Below are 9,876 nucleotides of genomic sequence, written 5' to 3'. Positions count from 1 at the left end.
AATAAACTCCACTCCAAAGCTTTTGACGAAGTGTTGTTTTATTATATTTTATTTATTATTTCGCTTTACCACATTGTTTAAATGTTACAAAGTTCCATTCGAATTGGCTAAAAACAAAACGACTACAAAAGCTTTTCTCAGAGCTATGATTAGATTCTCATCGTTCACCCCAAATAGCCTTACAAAAGAGCGACTCTTTCACAAACACACACACTTAATATCTCACTTGGATGTTGACATCCAAATTACTTTCATTAAGTAAATCAATGAGATCTGCTGATGAGTCAGAGAGAGGCCAAAGCCCATGCTCGCACCATAGCGCGCCTCAGCCAGTTTTGACCAGCCCAGGGGCGTGTCACTAGCTAAAACGGCATGAAAAGTCTTTTATTCCAGCTGAATTCCTCATGAAGTTTTCTCGTTTGCATATATTTCGTTTCTGCTGTCAGACAGCAGAGCAAGTATAAAATTACTGAGTGAAGCGTGGGCCCAGTGAGCACGCTCCTCTGGTCCAGTCAGTAATTCATTTGCCTCTCCAAAAAGGAGGGACGTTCATTTGAGGGCAACACCATTCATATTTTGGAAAAGGAGGCCTACTGGTGTGAAAGATGCGGAGAAGAAAACTCTGGTTAATAGCCAGGGTTAGGGTTTTACAAAATATCGATTTGGCCATGGTCGTGTTGCAAAACCAAGTTACAAATATACAGACAAAATATTTTTCGATCGCTACAATGTAAATAATAATATTAAAATGCATTTAAATGTAATTTATTGTTTCTTTTTCAAAGCCACTCAAATCTTGTCTGCCCCCCCACCCCATCTTTTAATTTTCTACACACCCTATGAAAACAATAAGTAGTTATTATTCCATAGAGTGGTCAGGTCTATTTTTTTCCCAAGTCCCACTCAGTAGGATCTAATTTAACACTCTTTCAGTGCCAGCCATTTTCTGACCCTTATTTACCCTGCCATGTGAAAATATTTTAAAAATACATAAAAACATACCTGGGGTTAAATGCTTGGATTCATTTTGAAAAACAAATGTAAAAAAAAAATCTGTGGCATTGAATGAGTTAATATTTGCAACATCCCAAAAGAAACTTCCTCTCTGCGATGCCATTTATTTTATGACATCACTTTGTCAATATTACATCATACAAGGGACAAGCACATACACGCACACACACACACACACACACACACACACACACACACACACACACACACACACACACACACAGAGCACAAGAGAAAGTGTATTGGAAAACCAATGCATTTTTATTTTTTTATCCTTTTTAGGTCAATTTTGCATTTGTTTTTTTTTCCATTCTCTCGAAAGACATCTGAAACACTTGCGGTGTCCTCGCTGCTGCTAATCGCCTCTAAAAGACCTCGGATAACCAAAGTGCTAGAATTATTATTACATTGCAATGGCTTCACTCTTGTTAGTAAATTGTACATCAAAAAGTCCGCCTGGGTGAAAACACATACGAAACAAATTTGATAGTTCAACCATATCAAAGGATCATCGAGCCCCTGATCGATTTTGAGAGGAGCAAGGGAATGTGTACCACCCCCACGCCCACCAGAAGAAAAAAAAAAGAGTCACACAGTAGTTTTAACGTCCACAGCGTTGGCATCAGCATACTGATAGTGAACACACTTGATCGATGGAATGAAAACCAACACACAAGTGATGTAAATGATTCTAATGGACACTGCATATACAGACTCTCTTGCCTAAATAAATACCACACGGCGTCAAGACTCAAATACAATTTATTCGATGCTTAAACGGCGTCTGTCGACCATCCAGTGTTTTCTTTTTTTTTTAAGATGCTATGAAAAGCTACAGTCCAAATTAATCTCTGCTTGTGAGTAGATTTGAAATGAAGTATAGAGACAAAGTCACGCGAAAAGATGAATAATGGAAAAATAAATGCCCTTTTTTTGGGTGTCATTTGAGACCACACAGCATTTGTGAGACGACACTCTAAAAACAGTGCGCGGAGGCTCTTACGTCTTACAGCCAAGAATGCACGATACACGGTTACAGTTTTGGACAGCGAACCAGCCTACTAGCGCTTACATTCGCCATTATTATGCTCTCAAGCTGCCCCTCCAGTTTTACACACACACACACACACACACACACACACACACACACACACACACACACACACACACCCCCCCCCCCCCAAAAAAAAACTGCAAAGTGCCAATGCTATGCTAGTCCGTGTTAAAATATAAAACCAGTGACAAACATTAGGGCTACACGTGTGTACACACAGATAAAAGGGCCTCAATTTCTCTTAATACAGAGCTTTTGGAAACTTGTAAAAATTGTACTCCAAATAATGTGAACGGCATGCTTGAAAATACTCTTGAAAGGCTGCGGGATTTGGATCCCACTTTTGAGAATGACCCAACGGTAATGTTTTTTTTTCTTCTTTCCTAACGTTAAAATCAAACCAGTCTGTGTACAAATATTATACCTGCTCTAGTAGCCTTTCTATTTTTTTTCTTTGTTTTTTTTTTTTTAGAAGAACCTGTGTTACGCACACAACTTTGAAAAGTGGAATTGCTTCAGTGGATTCCCAAAGCACTTGAAAAGATCCCACACCCTAATTGTGACCAAACTCCACCCTACCAGTAGCGTATTACATATGAAGAATCCGTACACATTCTGACTCTATATACAAAAACGGAAAAAAGTGTTTGTTTTTTTTAGTTTAAAAAAAAGGAACAGTTACCATCCTGACAACAGCGGGTTCAAGAAGAAAAACTTTTAAGGCCAGTGTTGAACATGTTGAAGTTGTCTGACGTGTTCCATTAGATCACTGTCGTGTTGTATTGTGTCTTCTTCATATTTCCTCCGTCGCCGATTGTGCCGTCTTTGGTCAACGGTTGCGCCTACATTTGTGGATGTGAGCAAAGGAGGACTCCCCCCCCCCCTCCTACCCCGACCACCTGAGTGGCCTTCCCCTGAAAGCCCTAACAGGAAGCAGAATCCTCGAAGGCGGGTCCCGGGGACCGAGCGTTCACCTCTCTCAGGCCCTTTGATTGACAGGGTGGATGCGGAGGAGTTTGTTCATGCTCATGCGTTGACGGGTCAGGAGGGGCGTGGACTCCGCTCATCACGTGAAGCCAACCCATTTGGTGGATGCGGATGCTAAACTGGAACACCTCAGCCCTCAAGTAACCCCTGTTCCCTGGAACGTGGAATATGATCCTGGATGACTGCGGGACACAAAACAGTACATTCTGTTACATACAGTCTGCCGAAAGCCGAAGTGTCATTAGCCTAACTGCATAATTGCCCAAGTCGTGTTTCAACCTTCACGAAAGGGTGCAGCCATTTTTACATCCTACCGCCCTCTGCTGTCGACTGGAAATGACATGAGCGTGCCCTCGGGCTCGCGTTACAAACGTCATGTGACCAAACCTAGAAAACGGGGGAGCCGTGATGTTCGCAATACGAGCCGAGGGTTTAGCTGCGTTGCTACATGGAGTTTTTGAAAAACGTTTGCTTTCGGGGGTGGGAAAAGGAGCGAAAAATATTGTGTGAATTTCAGCAAATTGACAACCCTGAGAAGTATTTGCTTCATCGCAAAGGCCGAGCTCCTCCCAGGTCATGACGGTTACTCTGATTAGGCCTGCACACTTATGAGCCAAATGATAATCACTATTAAGTTGATCAATATTTCAATCCAGATTTTTCATGATGTTGAACTCATCATGTTAAGTTTTTTTTTCACGATACTTGCCCTGAATTTAAAACAAGTCCAGACAATGACTTTAGGCTTTCGCGGCAGTTTCGCCCCCTGGTGGCTGGCTGACTACTGTTTTATATTTCAATTTTAATTGTGGTGCCAAAATTGTGAACACAATTAAAATTCCATTGATTAAACAGAATGTGCTGTGACTGTGTATTTTTACCTAATGATTTCATCAACCTATTATTAAGACATCTGGGAACTTTTAAATTGTGAAAAAAAAAAATCGCAAAATACATCTACTTTAAGCTTTTTATGTGGAACCCCGGGTTTCCTATTTTCATACATGAATTACAGGCCCTGACCTTTTTGACAGGATCATGCGAGCACCCGATGCTCGGTGGGTGTGCTGCTTGACTTGATGGCACTGCCAATAAATGTTCAGAGGGAGCCGCGCCTCGACGGTGTAGCATACGGCCGAACAGCAGTGGGCCTGAACAGTGAGCCCGCTGGGATAACGCTCTCTATTTTGGAAGGGACACACTGCTCCGAGTCAGGGATTTGGTCCACAGAAAAGACAGAAGCGCAGGTGTTACAGTTAAATATTGCGCATCAGCGCTTCGTCATCCATGTCCATTGACAGCCGCGCGCAAAAACAACAAAACAAAACATCCCCGTGAAAAAAATGTTGCTGTAGAATGAGCAGGCTCAGACATCACTGAGCTTTTTTTCACCTACAAGAGCAAATATGTGGGCTGGGGATGCGTTGCCATTTGGGGGAACAAAAATGCTCACTCTGTAGTTCCTCAAATATTTGCCTCCACTTTAATAGTGTCTCAGTTAATCACGGGTTGCATCTAGCACTTGAACCAACACCTCGTTTCAGACAAATGAACTGCGACTGAATTAACAAACGTGTCAGTGGCTTGAACCAATTCCTCACCTGAAATAAATTAACCATGACTCAAATAATTACCCAGAGTGTCATCCACTCGAATGAAAACCAGGACTCAGATGATCACAAACACATCAACTCAAATTAATTAACTGTGACTCAATGAAGCACCAGGTGCATCATCCACTTGAATAAGTGCCTCTCTTTAATAAATTACAAGAGATGGGCGTGTGACAGTAGCAGTTTTCGGCATTGGGCCGATACCAGACTTATTTTAAGGTATCATGGAGTCTGTCGATACCAAGCACCGATAAGGAGAAAAAAAAAATCAGACATCGAGTAAGCCCTCCACAGCAGTAGTTGGCGCTATACTGCGGCAACAAATTAAAAAGTTGGGTCAACATAATTTAAAGACGAATGCATGTTTTTATATTTTGATGAAATGTAATATATTTGGGGGAAAAAAAATAATAGCAAATGAGTTAGGTAAATACATCGGATCATCTAAAGTTCGTCCAAAGCATCTAAAAAGATTCGACTTCCTAAAAGTGACAGACATGGAATGCAACTGTACCTGGTCGAGAGAACAATCAATCCATCCCTACGAGTGAAACTTTTTGTCTCCGGGCTTCCTCTCGTCCACTCGCCTGCTATTTCTCGACGCGCCATCTTTCTGCAAAATGCAAGAAAAACGGCAAAAGAAAGTTGAGACAAGGGATTTTGTTTCATTAAACCACATCACGGGCAACGCCAAGGCAAACAATGTTTCATACGAAACCAGCAAGTGGTAGTCGTCTACAGTTACACACCGACCCCACGCCTGAATGACGAAAAATGTGTAGTTACGGAAGAGAGGAGAGGGAAAGAGCGAATTGTTAAAATAGAGTCACAGCACTCGTTAGTCACATGTCTGAAAAGGCAATCAAGGTGGTTGCACCACCGAAACCACTCTGTCACAACATCAGGTGGGCCTAAAAAATGTCACAGGATTCAATACAAGAGCTGCATTAGAATCAGTCAAATTTAGATTCATTTACTACAATTGGTGTGGTTTTAGCCTTCGTGTTTTGTCAATCTTTGTGTGTCCTGGGATTGGCTGATGACCAGTCCAGGGTGTAACCCATCTCTTGGCCAATGTCAGCTGAGCTACAACCTTGAACCAAATAAGCCCTGTAGAAAATGGAGGGAGACTGTGGTTGTAGTTCACAGTGTTGCACAACTTGACTGCATCATAATGGAGAATCGAAACTTTGACCCAAAAGATCCGCATGCCACCAAGACGTTGCACCCCAGAAGGGTCTCTCCGCCAACCTCAGGTCCGTCCTCCTGCAGGGTGGGACTTTTCTGAAGGTCCCTGTGGCATCCGTGGTTGTCTGTCGTGGAGCTAGAGAGCCGGCGGATGACCTTCCTGATGACCTACTCGGCACGTCAACCGAGAGAGGAAAAAAAACTGATGGTTTCACACGCCACTTCTCTCCCTGTAGCTGAATGGATCAGGGATATGGAATAATAAGTTACTTTTCTACTGACGAGGTTACCGTCTTGGTCCAAGTAGTGTTCCTCGGTCACAGACTCGCCGGATATGTTTTTTGCTTCCTCGCCCTGCGAATGTTTGGTCATTAGCGCCGTAAAATAGCACGCAGTTCATGCCTACATAGGGCAACAAACCATCACCACACCAAACGGAGAGCGAGAGCAAGTACGGCACCAGCGTGACAGCCTAGAAAGTTCTGACGGCAAACTCACAGCAATTCCCAGATGATCACCTGCCCTCAATTTCTTGTTTGATCAAGTAGGATCAGTTGTGAAATGACAACACTATCAAGTGCTGCTGAAGCAACGGTGCAAATGCTTTGACACTCTCGCATCGTCCATGCAAAGAGGAAAAACCAGGACAGGCTCAGGAATGCAGCCACATCCAAAGAGGTAGTCATTCGGGGCACACCCACACATCAAAACAAAAAACACACTCCAGACTCAATCCAACCCGAGCCACTTTCCCCGGCTCGCAGGGTACCTTCAAAATGAGCCGGCGTCGGAAGATTCTGGTGGTTACGGTCTGTTCTTCCTCGGAACCGGAATCTACACTAACCCGCTGCTGGAGAAGGCATAATCCAAATATCATGACACAAACTCCAAAGAGAGAAGCCAGGAGGAGAAAAAGTGGTGAGTTAGCCATGTGTCGGGTGCGACTTTGTACAATTTGGCTCCATTGGTGGCTCTGCTCAAAGACCTGGTTAATATTCTCGAGCACAATGATGGAACAGATCTTGGATTCACAGAATCTAAGGGAAAGACTTGGATTTACACTGCCTGGTTCAAGTGTCGCAATTCCAATTTGTGTCACCGCATATTTTCAGATTGAAATCAAGACCCTTCCAAATGTGGAGAAAACGGTTATCTAGATCAGATACGTTCCAAGGTGAGTTCAGTGTAAACATACACACGCATTGTCTGCAGAGGCTAGATTCGAGGTACGTTGATCCTGAAATAGCTGCAGAGAGCCAAATTCGGTGTCCCTCAAATGTACAGTACATGGAAATGGACTTTCGGATCCAGGCATTGAATCGTAATTGAGCACTTGGGACTTGCAGTGTAAATTCAGGCCAAAACTCACATCCAAGAAACTGTTCTTCAGATAGATTAGTCAGAACTACCTGAACTTTCTTCTCGGACACCAGCCTTCCCTCTTCCTTTCTGCCATTCATCGACTCTGACGAGCCGCCCTGAGGTGAGTTTTTTGACTTGTCGCCGTTCTGCCGGGACCTCCCTGATTCGCCTCTGGATGAGGAAGTGACGGAATCGCTCGAGTTCTCGTGGCTGCTGAGACAGTCGGAATTCGGACCGGTGTTTTTTGGAGTGTTTCATGGATTTCAAGGAGCGGATAAATCACACCTTTCCCGCATGTCCAGCAGATCCGAGCTGCGGCCTGGCGTCGGTGGCTCCGCGTTGACGCTGGATGAGTCGCTCTGCCAACCTGAAAGCGAGCACATGTCTTTTTCTGGCGGTTCAACGCAATAGGCAATCTCCAGTTCTCTGTCCGTCTCAGTGGTCATCTCTTTGTCCTTCTCCTTCTCCTCTGAGCCTTCTTCAGTCTCTGCCTTCTCTTGGCTCTCATTATTTCCTCCTCCATCTTCCTCCTCATTAGATCCACACTCAGTAGACTGACGTTCCCAAAGGGCCTCAGCCCATTCCTGAACGGTCAAGTCACTTGGCTGGAGAGTGCCTCGACCATCATCAGCAACTTTGCTTCTGTCCCCCCGATGGACCACTTCTTCACTGTTCCCTTCTACTTGTGGTGTTTCATCAATACTCTCTTTGTCAGCCTCTATTTCATCTCCAGCAGAGCCAGCTCCCAGCATTTTAATCCGCACTCCTGCCGCTCCCTTTTGTCCGGCAAACATGTTTTTGTCCGCTTTCAGCTGACTCTTGACATCTTTTGTCACGATCTCACATTTTCTCTCTAGGTTTTTAATCCAGTCCTCCTCTACCCACTTTTCCACAAAAAAGTTCCCCTCTACTGCAACCCTCTGATCAACCTTACCCTTTTCTTTTGACTCTTCCTTCTCACACCTTTCAATGTCCACTTGTAGCACAGCTCCATCTCCTATTTGTGCTCCGTCAGGTGTTAAAGGGGTTATCGATGATACAGATGAAACTGAACAGGACGATGTGGAGTAGGCCATGCTGATGTCTAACTCGCACAAAGCGGGGACAGACTTGTGCGTGCGGCTCGGTTCCATTTCTCGGTAAGATCTGTCCTCCTCCTCGCTTAAAAGCAGCTGGTCGTTCAGGGCGATGTGGGGCTTCTGCACCTTGGATGGAACAGGATCAGGGAGGTCAAAAGCCATAAGGGACAGCGGAAACTGACAGGGCCTAAGGGGACTCTCAGCTGAGCTTCCAGATTTGATCTCATGGCTCCAGAGCAGGGGTTGCGGCCGGGAGTCGGGTTGTGGGTAATGGTGATGCTGGTGGTGGACAGGGGAAGGGTCGGGTGTGACAGGAAGTTCGGGTACCAGGAAATGTGGGTCGGAGTGCAGTGCGGCGGGGGAATGCAACTCGGCTAGAATGTTCTGGTAATCTGTGGGTGACATGATGATAAATGTACACCGAAGCATGCTAAGAAATGAAAATACAGCATAACACACACAACCACGGCAAGGACAATGGCACTGAGACTTAAGTGGGAAGTAGGTAGCTTCACAGCAGACATATGCAATACAACGTATGACATCAATTGTACTGGATATGTTTTAAGTCGGTCGGTTGAATATGATCTCACAAGGATTTTTTTTTCCAAGGAGCAATATGGAAGATTTTACATGCATAGACAGATGAGAGGTGAAATATCGAGCAGGGGTTCTCAAAGGTTTTGGTTTCAGGGACCCTTTACAGTGCAGAATTTTTCCAATAACCCCCAAATGTCAGACTACCAGATAAATATCGTTCTGTGTCTTGGACCAGTCGAGACGTCACAATACAAGTCCGTCAGCGACCCGACCCTGATAATTCAGTCCACCGTTTGCTAACCAGCTACTAGCTTTGCAGTTAGTAAACGTAGCCTGAGTTGAAATGCTAACGTATGTTTACAATACATTCCAAAACTGTCCATTCCTTTTGTTTGTTAATTTAGAAACGGCATGTCCAGTCTCTTGTCATAAGTAGGCGCTGTCTTCCTGTTAGTCAATGCCGAAGAACCAATCAAAGGACGACGTAGGACATCTCACACTATGTAGCAAGATGAACAAAACTTCTGGCATGTCGGACTTTTTTTTCGTCGTGAAGCATCCCAGATGCTAGACGACCAATCATTGGGTATGTCACTTGACACGGGTTACGTTGCGCACAACACAACTCGAAATCGGCGATGAGACACTAAGTTTGTCTGCGACACATCTATTGGCTCAAAATCGGGGTACAATCGAGTAGTCTAACGTCGGCATGATTTACAGATGTAAATGCTACAGGAATTTTTTTAAATGGTTATTTTCGAGCAAAAAAAGCAGCAATATCTATTAGAATAATTTGTTTTAAAGGTACCCCAGTTGGAGGACCACTAATATAAACCTACATAAATATTTCCAATGAGGTAGGGTCAATGCGGGTGCGAGCGGAAGGTGGACAAGCGCAAGGGCACGTGTGGCAAGGAGACAGTGAGCGTAGAGGCGGGGATGGGGGATTTGGGCTTGCACAGCGGGACTCACAGGGGGTCACAGGGGGGAAAGCGAGAGGGGAGACAGGGCGGGAAGAAGCGGTCAAATCACTTGG

General features: G+C 44.5%; 1 protein-coding gene across 47 annotated transcripts in view; it reads right to left on the bottom strand.

The window, feature by feature from the left end:
- Nucleotides 1–1,590: 1,590 nt before the first annotated feature.
- ank3b (ankyrin 3b) overlaps nt 1,591–9,876 on the bottom strand; it is a 74,691-nt gene continuing 66,405 nt past the window's right edge. For 35 of the 47 annotated variants that reach the window (XM_019860016.1, XM_019860030.1, XM_019860051.1 and 32 more), the window contains 7 exons: nt 7,504–8,689; nt 7,266–7,431; nt 6,626–6,706; nt 6,127–6,210; nt 5,920–6,024; nt 5,183–5,281; nt 1,591–3,237 (listed from right to left, as the gene is read on the bottom strand). In XM_019860016.1, coding sequence (XP_019715575.1) covers nt 5,210–5,281; nt 5,920–6,024; nt 6,127–6,210; nt 6,626–6,706; nt 7,266–7,431; nt 7,504–8,689 — 1,694 coding nt within the window. In that variant the 3' untranslated portion in view covers nt 1,591–3,237; nt 5,183–5,209. The remainder of the gene's footprint in view (nt 3,238–5,182; nt 5,282–5,919; nt 6,025–6,126; nt 6,211–6,625; nt 6,707–7,265; nt 7,432–7,503; nt 8,690–9,876) is intronic. The other 12 variants (XM_019860046.1, XM_019860048.1, XM_019860067.1 and 9 more) reach the window with 7 other exon arrangements.

Source organism: Hippocampus comes, unplaced genomic scaffold (genome assembly GCF_001891065.2).
Source record: "Hippocampus comes isolate QL1 unplaced genomic scaffold, H_comes_QL1_v1.1 scaffold39, whole genome shotgun sequence".
In the NCBI taxonomy this organism is placed as follows: Eukaryota; Metazoa; Chordata; class Actinopteri; order Syngnathiformes; family Syngnathidae; genus Hippocampus; species Hippocampus comes.
The sequence above is the reverse complement of the archived record's forward strand: the minus strand, read 5'-3'. Positions and strand labels throughout refer to the sequence as shown.